This window comes from Fusarium musae, chromosome 9 (genome assembly GCF_019915245.1).
Source record: "Fusarium musae strain F31 chromosome 9, whole genome shotgun sequence".
Classification (NCBI taxonomy): domain Eukaryota; kingdom Fungi; phylum Ascomycota; class Sordariomycetes; order Hypocreales; family Nectriaceae; genus Fusarium; species Fusarium musae.
In genome coordinates, this window is record NC_058395.1 from 233550 (window position 1) to 248708 (window position 15159).

At 48.5% G+C, this 15159-nt stretch overlaps 7 protein-coding genes across 7 annotated transcripts; 4 read left to right on the plus strand and 3 right to left on the minus strand.

Moving 5' to 3' along the window:
- Positions 1-263: 263 nt before the first annotated feature.
- Positions 264-2096, plus strand: J7337_011323 (uncharacterized protein; the record flags this gene model as incomplete). The annotated part of the gene is made up of 5 exons (XM_044828872.1): positions 264-335; positions 416-690; positions 746-1289; positions 1336-1723; positions 1771-2096. The coding sequence occupies 5 exons, from the start codon at positions 264-266 to the stop codon at positions 2094-2096; spliced, it is 1605 nt and encodes a 534-aa protein (XP_044675547.1).
- A 594-nt stretch (positions 2097-2690) lies between these two features.
- Positions 2691-3587, minus strand: J7337_011324 (uncharacterized protein; the record flags this gene model as incomplete). The annotated part of the gene is made up of 4 exons (XM_044828873.1): positions 2691-2954; positions 3009-3212; positions 3260-3504; positions 3551-3587. 4 exons carry the CDS (start codon positions 3585-3587, stop codon positions 2691-2693), a joined length of 750 nt encoding a protein of 249 aa, XP_044675548.1.
- Positions 3588-4031: 444 nt separating this feature from the next.
- J7337_011325 (uncharacterized protein) lies at positions 4032-5679 on the plus strand (the record flags this gene model as incomplete). Its single annotated transcript, XM_044828874.1, has 3 exons — positions 4032-4055; positions 4103-4190; positions 4241-5679. The coding sequence occupies 3 exons, from the start codon at positions 4032-4034 to the stop codon at positions 5677-5679; spliced, it is 1551 nt and encodes a 516-aa protein (XP_044675549.1).
- A 382-nt stretch (positions 5680-6061) lies between these two features.
- J7337_011326 (uncharacterized protein) lies at positions 6062-7708 on the plus strand (the record flags this gene model as incomplete). The annotated part of the gene is made up of 4 exons (XM_044828875.1): positions 6062-6901; positions 6955-7012; positions 7055-7438; positions 7485-7708. 4 exons carry the CDS (start codon positions 6062-6064, stop codon positions 7706-7708), a joined length of 1506 nt encoding a protein of 501 aa, XP_044675550.1.
- Positions 7709-10025: 2317 nt separating this feature from the next.
- Positions 10026-10366, plus strand: J7337_011327 (uncharacterized protein; the record flags this gene model as incomplete). Its single annotated transcript, XM_044828876.1, has 2 exons — positions 10026-10260; positions 10308-10366. 2 exons carry the CDS (start codon positions 10026-10028, stop codon positions 10364-10366), a joined length of 294 nt encoding a protein of 97 aa, XP_044675551.1.
- Positions 10367-10652: 286 nt separating this feature from the next.
- Positions 10653-11519, minus strand: J7337_011328 (uncharacterized protein; the record flags this gene model as incomplete). Its single annotated transcript, XM_044828877.1, has 1 exon — positions 10653-11519. The coding sequence occupies one exon, from the start codon at positions 11517-11519 to the stop codon at positions 10653-10655; it is 867 nt and encodes a 288-aa protein (XP_044675552.1).
- Positions 11520-12066: 547 nt separating this feature from the next.
- On the minus strand, positions 12067-13252 carry J7337_011329 (uncharacterized protein; the record flags this gene model as incomplete). The annotated part of the gene is made up of 4 exons (XM_044828878.1): positions 12067-12412; positions 12460-12865; positions 12914-12936; positions 12993-13252. The coding sequence occupies 4 exons, from the start codon at positions 13250-13252 to the stop codon at positions 12067-12069; spliced, it is 1035 nt and encodes a 344-aa protein (XP_044675553.1).
- Positions 13253-15159: the final 1907 nt, after the last annotated feature.

The following is a 15159-nucleotide window of genomic DNA, read 5'->3' on the forward strand; positions in this document are numbered from 1 at the left end:
TAATAATATGCAGACCTGTCACAACAGGTAAAACTCGCTGTCAATCCCTGTAAGCGGCAAGCCCGTCGAAACCGGCACGTCTCTTCCATCTCCCGGCAATCTGCAGGGGCTGGGGTTACACTGGGAATGTGACTGTCAAAAGACCATGCCGATCGCAGTTCTTCCCTCTCCCCTCAGCTTAATTGACTTTCTCTTTTCTTCTTTCTCTTTTCTTTTTTCTTTTTCGCTCCCGTATCCCGTCGAATTAGTATACGTCGCGAAGAATGCCGCAGACCGGGAACCAGACGAGCTTGTACAACAAGCTCGTCATTACTTTTGTCGCAATTGGCGGGACTGTAAGTTTAACCTCTCGTATTCACGTTTAATTACACATCAATCTCAGTAGTCAGTGCGACATGCTTACTTTAACACACAGACGTACGGATATGCAGCGTCCATCATCGGAAGCACAATCGGCCAACCGGGCTGGTACCAGTTCTTTAACCTTCCTGCTGATGGCGAGCCGGGCTACGATACTATAACGACGCCGGCGATCGCTACGGCCAATGGATTGTTCTCTGCTGGTGGTGCGTTTGCGTGTTTGGTGCTCATGTGGGCTTGTGATTATTATGGGAGATTGAGGAGCATTCAGTTTGGATGTGCTTTGGGGATTCTTGGTGGTGTTCTTCAGTGCGCTGCGCAGAACCTTGCGTGAGTACCACTTCTTATAGTCTGTTGTCGCAGGTCAAAGCTAATGTTGTTGTAGTATGTTCCAGGCTGGACGGTGGATCATGGGCATGTGTGTTGGTCTGATGGCTACCGTGACACCGATGTATCTCTCCGAGATGTCCAGTCCCCTCGCACGCGGCTGGCTCGTCGGGCATCACGCCATCTTTCTCGTATTTGGCTACATGCTGTCCTCTTGGATTGGCTTCGCAGTCTATTTCTCGAAGAATCTCGAGTTTGGCTGGCGCTTCCCATTAGCCTTCCAAGTTTTCCCTCCACTCGTCTTGCTTCTTGGTTCACCTTGGATCCCTCGTTCACCAAGATGGCTCATGTCAAAGGGTCATCGTGAAGAAGCATGGTCTGTTCTCGTTCGCCTTCGCAGGTCGGTCAATGATCCTGAAGATCTGGTTGCCAAAGAAGAGTACTACCAGATTGAGAAGCAGCTTGAGCTTGATGCCAAGAAGCTCGAAGCTTATGGGGGGAATCCATGGAGGGCTGTGGTCCAGAAGAAGAGCTACCGCAAGCGTATGCTCATTGGATTCATGACGCAATGGGGAGCAGAGTTTGGAGGTCCTCTCATTATCGTAAGTGCTAACCTCGTCTGTTAGTATCGCGACTAACATGATCCAGAACAACTACGCAGTCATCCTGTATACCAGTCTAGGTCAGACCGGATACATGCCACTTCTACTGTCGGCTCTCTGGTTGACTACAGCTGGACTGATTTACAACCCTGGCGGTGCTTGGCTACATGACAAGGTCAACTCTCGTCGCAAGATGTACATGACTGGCTTCATTGGTATCGTCATCACCACTTCCATCTACTGCGCCATGATATCGCTGTACGCTGGTACAGACAACAAAGCAGGTAATGCCATGGGTGTGCTGTTTATGTTTCTGTATCTCGCCTTCCAAGGCACCTTCTGTAACACAACCATGTATCTCTACGTTTCAGAGATCTTCCCAACTGAGATTCGATCAATTGGTATTGGATGGTCCCTGTTTGGACAATTCGCTGGTATGTACCCTCATCTTGATCCACAGGCAACACACTGACACGTCTAGCTACCATCATCCTTCTTCAGACAGCGCCCATCGGCTTCAATGCTGTCGGCTGGAAATACTTCCTCCTCGTTATCTGCTGGAGTGTTCTCTTCATCCCCGCCATTTACTTCTTCTGGCCCGAGACTGCTAGACTATCTCTGGAAGAGATTGGTAAGCAGTTTGGTGATGAAGTCGCGGTGCATATCACGGATGCGACAGATGAAGAGCGCGCGGCGATTGATAGGCAGTTGATGGGCGAAATTCATGGTGACAACAAGGCTCCCGGTAACGCTGCGACTGAGATTCCGTCTAGTAATAGTAGCCAGTACATCGCGACTAAGCAGTAGGCTGGCGGATGTCTGTCACATGCTATAGAGATCTGAGAGATTGTGAGAAATGGACACCATTTATATAGCAATGAAGGGCCAGTAGGTCGTTCAGCACATGCTCTACGAATTATGCAAAGCGTTCTCATGACCGCAATTGAGCACATGCATAGTTCGAAACGTGATCAAAGCTCAGAAGAGTCAGGGATAACGTCAAACTTAGATGAGGCTCTCATGCCAAGACACCATTTCGCAACCCTTTCCTCTCCCTTGGAATTCCCAGCGCCGCTAACCTAGAATTTCGGTGATTAATCTCGCCGCTTTCACAAGCACGTCAATCAGTTCATCAGCAGCTCGTCCCCGCCCAATTTTCGGAGCTACACGCGGCAAATGTGACGAGCGCTAGGGTTACAGCACTAATGCCGAGCATTCACATGGTCGCCAACAGCCAAAGGAATCAGACCCTGGCAAATTGATCGACAATGTGCATAGGGGGCTCCCAGGGTTTTAAGTGTCTCTTCACTCTCTTGTCTCTTGTCTCATTCAGCGCGGGACGTGCCGGCCAATGCTCCTTGTGCTTCACTGCATTGTTCTCTCAAATGACAAGTAGAGTGACTAGATTGCCCTCCCCCCATCAACATCAAGGTTAACGCCCGTAATAAACGAAGCCTCCTCACTCGTCAAAAACACCGCTGCCTTGGTAACATCCCTAATCTCCCCCATCCTCCCAAGCGGAACATTCCCCAGTGCCTTCTGAACCTCCGGCGTGATCTCCTTCCCAATAAACGTAGGAAGTAGACCCGTCATAGTCGCCAAGGGACAAATGGAATTAACGCGTATCCCATCTGGGCCATATTCCGCTGCAAGTCCCATGGTCGCCTGTATCTTGGCGTCAGCTTTGCATGATATGTACAGTAAGGGTCGATGACTTACGTTTGTGATTGCTCCTTTTGATGCGTTGTACCATACTAGCCCGGGGCGAGGTCGATGAGCGCCTACGGAGGCGATGTTGATCATGGAGCCTTTTGTGCCTTGCTTTTTGACCTGAGCTGTGAAGGCGTTGCTGCCGAGGAAGACGCTCTTGACGTTGACGCTCATTACCTTGTCAAATTCTTCTTCAGTGACGAGATTGGTGCTCTGTAGCTGTCAGTTTTGGCGTCGCCAATTGAGCCTCAATTACTTACCTTGTTCTCGTAGCTGGTACCAGCGTTGTTAACCAGAATGTCAAGATGTCCCCAAAGCTGAACGGCTTTCTCGACAGCGCTCTGCCAATCCGCTGCTTTGGTGACGTTCATGGTCTGAAACTCGAACGAGCCAGACTTCGCAGCTACTTTTTGGCCTGCTTCTTCGTTGATGTCACAGATGAGGACTTTGGCGCCCTCTTCAGCGAAATGCTCGGCGATACCTTGGCCAAAGCCAGACGCGGCGCCTATATCTGTATCAGTAGTGGTCAATGATGCGATGAGGGGCAATACCTGTAACGATAGCGACTTTACCATCTAAACGACCCATGATTAACTTTTACTGCTTTGAGACCTGCCTCGACACTGAGAGGTGACTGAAGCGACGTGATACATATACTTGCCCCTCACGTTCGTCGTTCACGACAATTGATTCCCTTCCACGATGGGTAACCGAATGAAGATGCAGATCTTAACCGTGTATGGCAGGTGGCTTGAACTCTGTGCATCTGCAGCGATGAGCCGACTCGCTGACTGTGTTGGTGGTCGAGAAGCGGGGAATCTTGCTATGACCATTACTAACCGAGTTCTTACGTGCATACCCTGAAGGCAAAGCATATAATGAGAGTAACCAACAGCCTTCATTGGACTTGAACCATTTTCAGTAAAGCCTTGATTGAACTCTGGGAAGACAAAGGAAACGCTTATTCAGGCCGTTTGACTCATATCTCTAGAGACGCTATTGTTGGAGATCACCCACCAGGCTGAAAGTAAGATGGCTTACCCACTACCGTTCAGAGTAAGCATCTGATAATGAGATAAACGAGCTCAACTGACTATCTGAAGCTCAATCGTCCAGACCTCCTCGTCACCGATTCTTACGTCCAAGGCCAAACCAAATCCGCCTCGTCCGGCTCAACCTTCGACGTACTCGGTAAGCACCCTCCATTTCACAACATCTCACCGGCCTGACACAGCATCTAGATCCCGGCACCAATAAGCCATGGACAAAGGTCACCAACAACTCTGCTGATGACGTCGATGCAACCGTTCGCGTCGCACACAAAGCGTTCCAATCTTTCAGAAAAACATCCCCTCGAGCACGTGCCCAGTGGCTTCTCAAATGGGACGCTCTCATCCGCGAGCATAAGGCCGATCTAGCCACGCTCTTGGTGTATGAGACTGGAAAACCATATGTCGAGGCAATCGGGGAGATGGACTACTCATTGACCTTTGTGTCATGGTTTGCAGGTGAGGCAGAGCGGATTCAAGGAACATGCTTTGCCCCGTCTGCGCCGGACAGACGAGTCGTTACCATCAAACAGCCACTTGGTGTCGCAGTCGCCCTGGTGCCGTGGAATTTCCCCGTTGCTATGGTTCTGAGAAAAGCTGCTGCTGCGTTGGCGGCTGGTTGTACGATGGTAGTTAAGCCATCGCCCGAAACGCCAGTCACTGCCATGGCTTTAGCTAAGTTAGCCACCGAGGCTGGATTCCCGGATGGTGTCTTAAATGTCTTGCCGACAAGCCTGGAAAATACCCCGTCGCTTAGCGAAGCGCTTTGCAAGCATGAGCTGGTCAAGAAGGTCACCTTTACAGGATCAACGCGCGTTGGGACTCTGGTCGCGAACCACTGCAGTTCAGGTCTCAAGAAAGTGGTCCTAGAGCTAGGCGGTAATTGTCCCTGTCTTATCTTCGACGATGCAGATATCGAAGCTGCTTTGCGGGAACTTGTTGGTCTCAAATGGCGTCATGCAGGTCAAGCTTGCGTTACAGTCAATCGCTTCCTCGTGCAGTCTGGGGTATACGACAAGTTCCTCCAGCGCTTTGTTGAAGAGACTGCCAAGTATGCCATCGGCCACGGCGCTGCAGAGGGAACTACCCTTGGCCCAGTAACGAAGCCTGAAAGTTTGGATCGAGCTGAGAGACTTATTAAAGATGCTGTTTCGAAAGGTGCAAGGATCGTCACTGGAGGTAATCGTGCTTCTCCCAAGGGAGGTGAGGGCGGATATTTCTTTGAGCCGACGATTCTCGCTGACATGTCGCATGATACTCTGATCTCGTGCGAAGAGTGTTTTGCGCCGATTGCTGCTTTTTATAAGTTTGAGACGGAGGAGGAGGCTGTTCAGGCGGCGAATGATACACCTATGGGCCTTGCTAGTTATGCGTTTACCAAGAACGCGGATCGTATCTGGCGGATGCTTGAGAACCTTGAGGCTGGAATGATTGCTCTTAACACCGGTGAGTATTCTTCTTGGAACATGATGAGGTGTGCTGACGAGATACTAGGTAATTCTTCTGCGGCCGAATCTCCATTTGGAGGGATTAAAATGTCGGGTTATGGGAAGGAAGCTGGGAAGGACGTGGCTGTGAGCGAATACATGATCTCCAAGACGGCTACCATTACAGTCGATGGACTTATTTAGAAGCTCATCTTTACTCTCTGTATTAGAGACTGGCGAGGTCTGAAATTTGTTCACCTAGTGAGTAGGATGGTGTCAATTGTCAGACGAAAGGATCTTCGACCATCTATTTACAACAACGTGGTACTCCTGCACCAATGACGATGGAAACTCGGTAGTATTATGACAGGGCTCAGGGGACGAGAAGTGACATTCTCAGTAGCTGTGAGACGAGGAGATTAACTTGATAGGGACTAGAGCTGACATGATACGGAAATCCGTTTGCTCCTACAGCACAGACCGAGTAATTTCTTGTCGTAGTCCGACTTGAAGCAAGATAACTTCTCTTTCTTATTAAAAAATTCACTGCCAAAATCAAGTATTCTATGTAGCGTTGTCGCCGAAGATGGAGATAATACCCGTTTCATGGAGCGACCAGCCCAACCCTATCCCCAATCTCCGCACCCGAACATTCTTCATAACAGACCATCCCCTCGACGAGCAAATTCTTAAAGACGGTTTAGACAATCTGATCAGAAACCACTGGCGAAAATTAGGCGCACGTATCTTCCCATCCTATGGCAATACGCGCCTGGAGTACCATTTACCGCACGTCTTTCCAGATGACTACGAGCTCTTCAAATGGTCATCCGTCAGCGCTGGGTATTCATACGGCGAGACTTATGAATTTTCCAAGATTTTACATCCAGGCGATGGTGTAGCCTTTTTACCAAACATGGAGATCATAGACGCGCGGTTGAGGCCGCAGGATTGGCCGTATGAACGAAAAGACGAGCCGCCTAATTCCCCGTTGTTATATGTCCACTTAACCAAATTTTCAGATGGAGCAGCTCTTGCGATAAGTCTACCGCATGTCTTTGCTGATCAAGGCGGATTGGCCAATATCGTCAAGGCATGGCTTACTGTTATCGACGGGAAGGTACCGACGCAGATGACGGGGTATAAGGATGATGTGCTGGGAAGTGAAAAGCTCTCCAACCTTGAGGCCAAGCAGAATGAACGGGTTGGCCGGATGCGCATCCGCAGCAAGAAAGACCAAGCGCTGGTGATTGGAAGAATTGCTCTTGACTTGTTGAAAGACAGGAAAGAGGAGTCTAGACTCGTTTTTCTACCGATAGAAGTGGTGCAGAATTTGAGAGACAAGGCGAGAGAGCGTTTGGATGGGAAGCATATTTTGGCAGGTGAGATCAGTAACGGCGATATCATTACCGCAGTCTTCACCAAGGTGGGCTATCAACGACTCTAATGCCATTCAGCCATGCTAAATACGTCGCATAGCTAGCCAGGATTGATACCGAGACTAAGTACGATATATCGCTTTCCTCAACCATTAACTGTGAGTCAACCTCACCATTAAATATATCAGCTAACCAATCAGTACGAGATCGCATCCCCGAGCTTCAAGGCGAGAGGGGCGAAGGGTATGTTCATAATGCGGTACATTACGCCACAGGCAACTTCACAATCAAGCCGTCAACAGAGATAGACGAGATCGCTCTCCAGCACCGAATAGCCGTGACAGAAGCCCTAGAGGAATCGGATATCAAAGCTGGTGTCAAGACCCTCCGAGAGCTTGCGAAGGCAAATCAAGTTATGCTCATCTGCGAACCGCATCATAAACTCTACAGCTCTTCAAATTGGAGCGGTTCATGGCAGGGTATTGACTTTACAAAAGCAGCGCCAAAGTCCTATGACTTGTCAAGCCATAGGAAAGAGATGGTGGTCCTTGGACAGAGCAAGACACTTAAAGCCCCGCTGAGATGTCAGTGCACTGAAGCATGAGTTAGAAGTTACTGACTTGTTGATAGATCGAGTTGCGATCATGTGTCGAACGAGTGAAGGCTTCTGGTGCGATTTTGCAGCTCCGCCTAAAACTATGGCTTTGGTCGAGAAGTTCTTTCGGTGGGATCCTTTATTGGGGATTCTGTTGGCAGAGATGGAATCTTATGGCACTTCCGAGGGTCGACGAGCGTTCAAGCAGTGTGGTCATCGCATAATCCCATTGCCAATCGTTGCCATTCTTATCCTGTAAGTAAAATAGTGCTTTTGGCAATTATAGTAACTAACCACTTAGGCAACATTTCTTTTCTCGGTCTAAAAGAAAATAACTGAAGAATACTTTTAACAAGCCAAAGCTACTTGTATCTATCTAACCTTATGTTAGTCCAACTGTGCATTCTAGGGGCCAATAGAGGAAGTAGAAGGAAATAGTATCAATTTATTACGAAAAGTGAGGAAAGAACGTGCTAATCACTGGTGGTATGTGAGTCACTTATTGTCATCGCTCAAGGCCTTTGGCAGCCTCATCTTAGCCGTTGGTATCCCTAACTACATCCATAAAGTCTCTTCGCGAGCCTAACGCAATTTCTCACTCCCGAGAAGATCATTGGCTTCGTCAGGATTCCCTTTGGGCTAAGCATCGGAGGCTGCAACACCGAGGCCTTGTGGACGACCAGCAATTGGACTAGCCAATTGACTGATGCAGTCGTGAATCTGACTAACGTCCACTCTCATCTTGCAAGCTCCTATGTAAAAGTGTATGCATCAGCTCACTGGAGATCGTTAAATGACGTAACCGAAGATAACATCAGTCCTCCTTTGTCGGCATATAAATTACGGCTCAAGGTAATGTGATTCAATTGTGCCTCGGAATTACGGTGATAGGATAATTGGACTTTTATTATCTGACCTTTCTCTACATCATATGCCAGCATTGCCTCAGTAATTCTTTGGGGTTTTCTGAGTGGTGGGGAAGTCTTCCGGTCGTGAGAAACCATTGTCCCATTCTGGTAATCATGCATATTTGGCCACAGCCAATGCCCCTAAAAGTCTTACTTATTGCTGTGACAGACCCGGGAGTTTGAGCTCCTCAGTTTACATGACTTTGCAAGCATAAAATGGTACATGAAGTCCAGAGGTACTGTCAATGGAGATGTAGACGGCTAGTTGCATTATTGACATTTATTCAAGGTACTTGTGTTCCTCAGTCATCATCTTATTACAATCGAGGCGGACAAAGTCCTATAGGATTGCCCGTTAGTTGTTGTGTTTCTTAACGGCAGGATCATATGCCCGGCAGGGAAACTGAGGCCACTCTTGCAGCCAACTGCATTTATGTACAGCCAACTGCATTTATGCAACCAAGAAGCATTCACGTTTCCCTTACCAACCAAACTCTCAATAACAAGGGTGCAGCCAACAGACCTAGAGATTCGTTCTGCGGAGTTATCAACGTATGCCATATCATCGCTGCCAGTCAATCAGCACTACTCACTTGACAGCTCTTCTTCTGAACACACCCAGGTTATCGAATTACTTTACAGCGACGAACTTGGATTCGTCGATGTACTTCATACAAAACCTTCCTAGAGCCGAAGGGATCCTGTTTGACCAACATGCCACAGATCCTTTCCGAAAGCCAAGGTGTTGGTCCTCACATCGCCGCCACGTAATACATGCCGCCAAGTGCGGCGCAGAAGAGCAGGCATGCAGGCATTCAGAGGAAGGGCCTTTTGCCTTCTATCATTTATCAAGCGGGTCCTTCCCTAGATAGTCCAGACCACCATATTTTGTGTAGTTTTGTTGTTTGTTGACAGAGGATCTGCAAAGGCCTGAGCGCGGCGATGCTGGGGTCAAAGCTTTATGAGGCAATTAGGTTGCTGCAAAGGAGCAGTTGGCATTGGAGATACCTCAGACACGGGTTGCCATTATGCATCGCTCGAAGCGAAGTGCCAATTGAAGTTATGATCATCGGTGGTGATGGCGCTGTCACGGAAGAGGACACTGTTCTTTATCATGCTACCCAGCATACGCTACCTCTCTTCACATATTCGATGCCGTCTTGATGAAGTCTCGTCAGGCCGCGAAGCTCATCCCTGAATCCCACCTGACGCGTAATAGGTGATAGTCATGAGAACATCCGCATGATATCAAAGAAGGAAACGGAGATCAGAAGGTCTCAATGATCTCCAGCGTCTTCGTTCGGGCTCATATCATTGTGAATCAGCTTAGGTAAGGCATTGAGCTGAGCTATAAAACCCGGAGATCGTCCGCCAATGTCCAGAAACAATCCCCCTCACTCCTCACTCCTCACTGCTACTAAAAAATCATCTATCACTTCTAAAACCCTTCCTTTTCATCTGAACCTGAGTATCTACTCAACCAACAAAAACAATTCATCATGCCCTGTTGCGATTCCCAGACCCATACTGAGACCACAAAGCCCACCATGCTTTTTGGGAAGGCTCAAACATTGGCTAGTCCCCCATACCACAAGCTATTTGCACCATTAATGACACAAGTAGTGCGGTGGCCCCAGTTGCCGTGTTACGCTGGAAAACATCAATCAGATGTTCCCCGCTCTGAAGGTCTTGCCTCGCCCAGAGCCAGCTGAAGGCGGTTCCGAGGACCACAAACATTGGCTTGAGGAGTCCGAGAAATGGACATCCCTGCGATGCAAATGTGGTCGCGGCTACTTCTGTCGTGAACACGGAGACTGGATCTCCGGTAATGAGGTTGGCGCAGGCAAGGCTGTCACTGGCGACCAGCAGCAGCCTGGGTCGTGTCCCAGCTATCACTATGATGGTGAGAGCAAGTCACCTATCCTTTGGTACGGTACTAATCGTGATCAGACTCTGAGCGAGAGACATATGTTGGTCAGCGTGATGGGGGTCAAATGGCCACTGTCTAGACCTTTGCACTTGTGACCAGGACCTGGGAGTCTTACCGGGGACGAAGCGAGAGGACAATGCTGTACTTAGGTCAAGTAGCCTGGATGAGGAATCTAGCGGCGGGTTGACAGGCAGTACTATAGCGCAATACGATATATAAAGCAAACTTTCAACTGATTAAAGCGAGGCAAACAGAGAGGGGGCAACGGGAGAAGTCGATTATTAGGTTAGTGAAGTTAGTGAAAGATCAAGAACAATTGGTTTATTAGCCTAACAGTGTAGTCTTTGCCTTATTATTAGTGCCTCTTATAGTCTACCTATAGCCCTCTCCCAAGACTCTTGAATAGCTCCCCAATACCTCTCCGGATCCTTCTTCATATGCCCAACATGTCCACTCTCGAAGACCTGTCCGTCACTAGGGTACCCAGCCTCACGTGAGACAGCCATGTACCCTTCAATATGCTGCCACGGAATAAGAAAGTCTCCCTTTCCATACAAGAATAGCCTTGTGCTCTTCTTACTCTCCCATTGCTCATCGGTGAAGATCCTATGGCTGAACTTGGGCGCAGATTCTCTCCCCGCAAGATAGTCGAATACATGAATCAGAACAAAGAACCAGGCGCATAGCACTTGAGCTACTATGAATGGCAAGTGAAGCTTTGCTGCTAGGCCGAGAGCCATGGCGTGAGAGAATCGCTTGAGGTTATCCCATGTGAGATGGGGAGTTCCAGGCGTAGAGTCATACACCGTCAGTGCATGGGGCATCGGTCGGTTGTAGGTCTCCTTATAGGCATTTAAAGTAGCTGAATAGTTGAGAGTTCCAGAATTAGACATGGCGTGGAGCAAGACCAAACCATCCGATGCATCGTTAGGGAAAACCTCGTGGATAACTGGAAGCATGGCCTTTGTGCGCTGATCCACATGGTCGGTGAAGCCTTTGTAGATGGGTGACAGAATGGCGACTTGCTTTGCATGGGGGTATAGCTGTCGGTAACCATCGAGAAACTTTGAGATGTGTCTTGGAGGTGCGTCGCCCCAGCCGTAGATGACGACAGTGCGGGGATGTTCGGGGATAGGCTCAGTACCTGTCTGCGTCTCACCGGGACGAACGAATACTCTGTCCGATAAGGCACTGAAGCCTGGAAAACGACTGGGCCGCGTAGATTTGTTCATGATAATTTAGGACTCCAGAATTATTTAAGGAGGTCGTTGGAAAGGAGGGAATGTACCGACACCGACCGGTTATATATCACGTTTCCTGAAGGATTTCGAATAAGCTTATCATTCCCGTGGAGAGCACGGATTGGCAGATAAGGAATAGAATCAGGCTAATATGAGAGATGCTCTCACGTATCTGACGTCAGATCAATTGATCCGTTGTGATTGACAATCCAGTACGGCACAGTAGGTCTAGATAAGTTTGTGACGCGGAACAGTAAGCGCTATGGTCTTGGCTTATCTTGCAAAAGTCGTTGGCTCACATAACTGTAGAATATTGACGGGCTTCTGCAAAATTACATTAAAGATTTGCCCAGGACATAAATTACTGGGCGTGTTGCCTATGGCCTGAGGCGAGTGATCTTCCCATTGAGGCCATGGGGACTCGATCACTTGTTTTGCGGAATGAACGTGTCGCATTACTCATTATATTATTGTTACATAGTAGTGAATATAGACGCTAACTAATCGTCAAACGTTTGTGTATTCCGACATAAGAAACTCATACCATTCGCTCTTGATCTGAAGTGGACGCCTGGTCCTGGGTCTCTGTGAAAACAACCTTAGTCTCAACCTTCTTTATAATCCCATTTTCCCAGTCGGATCTCCTTCGGTAGTTGTCGTCCCGTGACACATCATCCAGCCTGACATGACCTGTGCGACTCGCGGTGACAAACGTAGTCATCCGACCGCTGACCAGCTCATCGCGAACTCCCCTTCTACCTCCTCCATCACTCGGTCGCGCGTCCTGCTCCCTTGAACTCTTGACTATGTGACCGAGAAGAGAGGCGACGTTCATTTCGATGTATAGTTTGAGAAGATAGACGAGTTGATGGAATTGGACATAGCTAATATCCGTTAGACATGATGTAACGTAGGTGTAGGAAATACTGACACGACAGGACTGGGGAGGAATGTGGCTCCCATCAACACGCAATCCAGCGACACTGATATGATAACCATAACGACGTTGAAGTGGAACAGCTCAGTATACTTCGTCAATCCGCAGGCGATAAGTCGCGACCGGACTAGGTATATAAAGTAGAGGTTGAGCGCTAGATCGACGATCAAGAAGACTGCCTTTTCGGTTCGGTCCCAGACGATGTTAATTTCTTCGTACAGGTGAGATCTCTGTAGACGAGCTGGTACCCAGATGCAGAAACCGCTGATGTTGATCAAGCTCGCAATTACTGCAACTCCCCACTTGACTCTGTTGATGTTCGTTTTGTTACCGAGGAGGAGGGATATTCGGTTGATGATGATCTGGAGGGTAAACTGGATCTGCATACTCCAGAAGACAACTGTGAAGATGTAAGTATAAGTCTGAGACTAGGGATGAGGCGACGTACTGATGAAGAAAAAGACCCAGAAGCTAGAGAGCGGTATCAAGTCAGTATACTTCGGGGGATGTGGACAGAGGAGACTGACCTTGGTGGAGCGAAGCCTCGGAGCCAGCAGTAAGTGATGATTCCCATACAATTACATCCAATCCAATCAAGCCAGCACATGATGATGTATGCACTGAAGAGCCTTTGTCTCTGGTACGCCTGCATCGTCTGCTTGATGGCCATGCCAGCAGTGAACATTGACGCGCCCATACTGAAGCCGAAGATGAGACTGACAATGTTCATCTCCAGATTCTTTGGAGTCTCGGACTTGTACCACGGGGGGATCAAAAAGCCCGCCATGGTTGGAGTGTAGTAAGGATGGAGTACTAAATTTTGATATGTCAAGTATCACAAGAGACAATAAGAATGAAGCCAAGAGCGAGACCAAGATATAATAACTTGCAAAGACGGTTCAATACGAAAATTGACAGAAGTTCTTCCCCTGTTTTGGGCATTGTATCCATGATATGCAAAACCAAGGAGGGGGGTAGGGGCCGCGGGTTCTTCGAGACTACCGCTAGCTTCGATCTCGAATTACGAGTCAGTGCCCAACACCCACTAACGGTTCAATTTAATGCAGGAAGATCACAACCCCAAAGCCACAGCGCCGGCCGCGATCATAGCGCATTGAGCAGTGAAGCAGTCGATCTTGCGACCCAAAAGTCGCAGATTCAATGCTAAAGGGCCCGGGCTAGACGCTATCCGTCTGACGCCACGGGGATCTTTTGAGTTAGTGACTCGGGAAATTGTTACATTGAGATGAAAAAAAAACCTGCGATAAGGTTTGGAGTACTCTAGCTGAGACTTGCGCTGAGTCTGGGGAAAAGAGAGAGGAGTTGGTTACATCATGGCTTGCAGTGAGTGTTGGCTGGGGAAATATGCCGTTCAATTATTGACTCGAGTCCTGAGACGCGGCACAAGCGGAGTGATTGATCATTACGACGGCAGACGGACCAGCAGTCACGGCAAGCCATAATGTAACCAACTCCTCTCTCCCGAGACTTCGAATTGCGCTGGGAACACGCATGCCCCCCGCTGGGTTGGGTTACAAATATGGCGTTTAAGTTTTTCATGGAACAAGCATGGAACCACTAAGCTAGCAGCGGCACATGTCAGCCTTAAACACTAACGACTCTAGATTGGCTGGAACCTCCGGGGAGACCTGTTAGTATCGGACCATGGCTGTTTTATGTTTTTCCGGGGTCGGGCGGGACGGATCCAATTGGTTTGGGTGGCTGGCCTGGGTTGGGGATCCATGAAGGTCGTATTTTATTTTCCTTGGTTTTGAGGCGCTGCAATTAATTATTAGGAGGGAATGTTTACTATACGAAGGATGGGAAATAAGGATCGTTGAAACAAATTGGGTCAGTGTGAATGAGTAGAAGTGCTCAATTACAGAGTACTGTATGTGTCTCTGTGGAGGATTGCAAGTGCGCAGCCATCACGTCCGTTGGCTCGCGTTGGGCTGAGATGGAACCGCGATGTTGAGCCCCGATTTAGCCCTGTCGATCAGCGTGCGGGGGAACGACTCAGGGAGATGCTGAAGATTTTTTTTAATTTTAGTAACGGTATTGAATTGGTCAAAGGTCGATTTCTCACTCGTGATCAATCACGGGATGGCCGTCTATGTTTCATAACTGACCGTTACGTTAGGCCGATCGTCCATCCCACCAAAGCCAGTAGTCGACAAGCCACTCCAACCGCCGTTAATAACGGCCACCATTAATTACTCATTGCCAATTGATGGTCCAAATGTATGTCGGCACAAACATGGGTGTCATTACGCCGAGAGGTATGACTTTTCAAAGAGAAGTTCCATATCGAGCTGATGAAACAAAAGAATCGCCTCGCATAGATTCATTTGGGGGATCGAGTTTGAGACCTCCGGTTTGATACTACAGATGGTCACGAGACGAATCTTCAACCTTTTCCGGCGAGCATGAGACGTCTATGGCAGCAAAGGTGCCAATGGCAACAACGACGGCTTTCGAGCTGAAGAAACTACATATCTAGTCAGTGTTAAGGAAAGCCTCGTGCCAGAACAGCATCTAGATACAGCTGATTGTCAGTTCGCATCTTCCGATCTTCAAGTTCAGCGATGTTACATATAGTAAGAATCATGGCAGAACCGAGGAGAGATTTCGGGGTTGAGAAAATGTTACAAGTTTTAACTCTCTCAGGGATCAGGGTTTTAATAGGATTCAAGT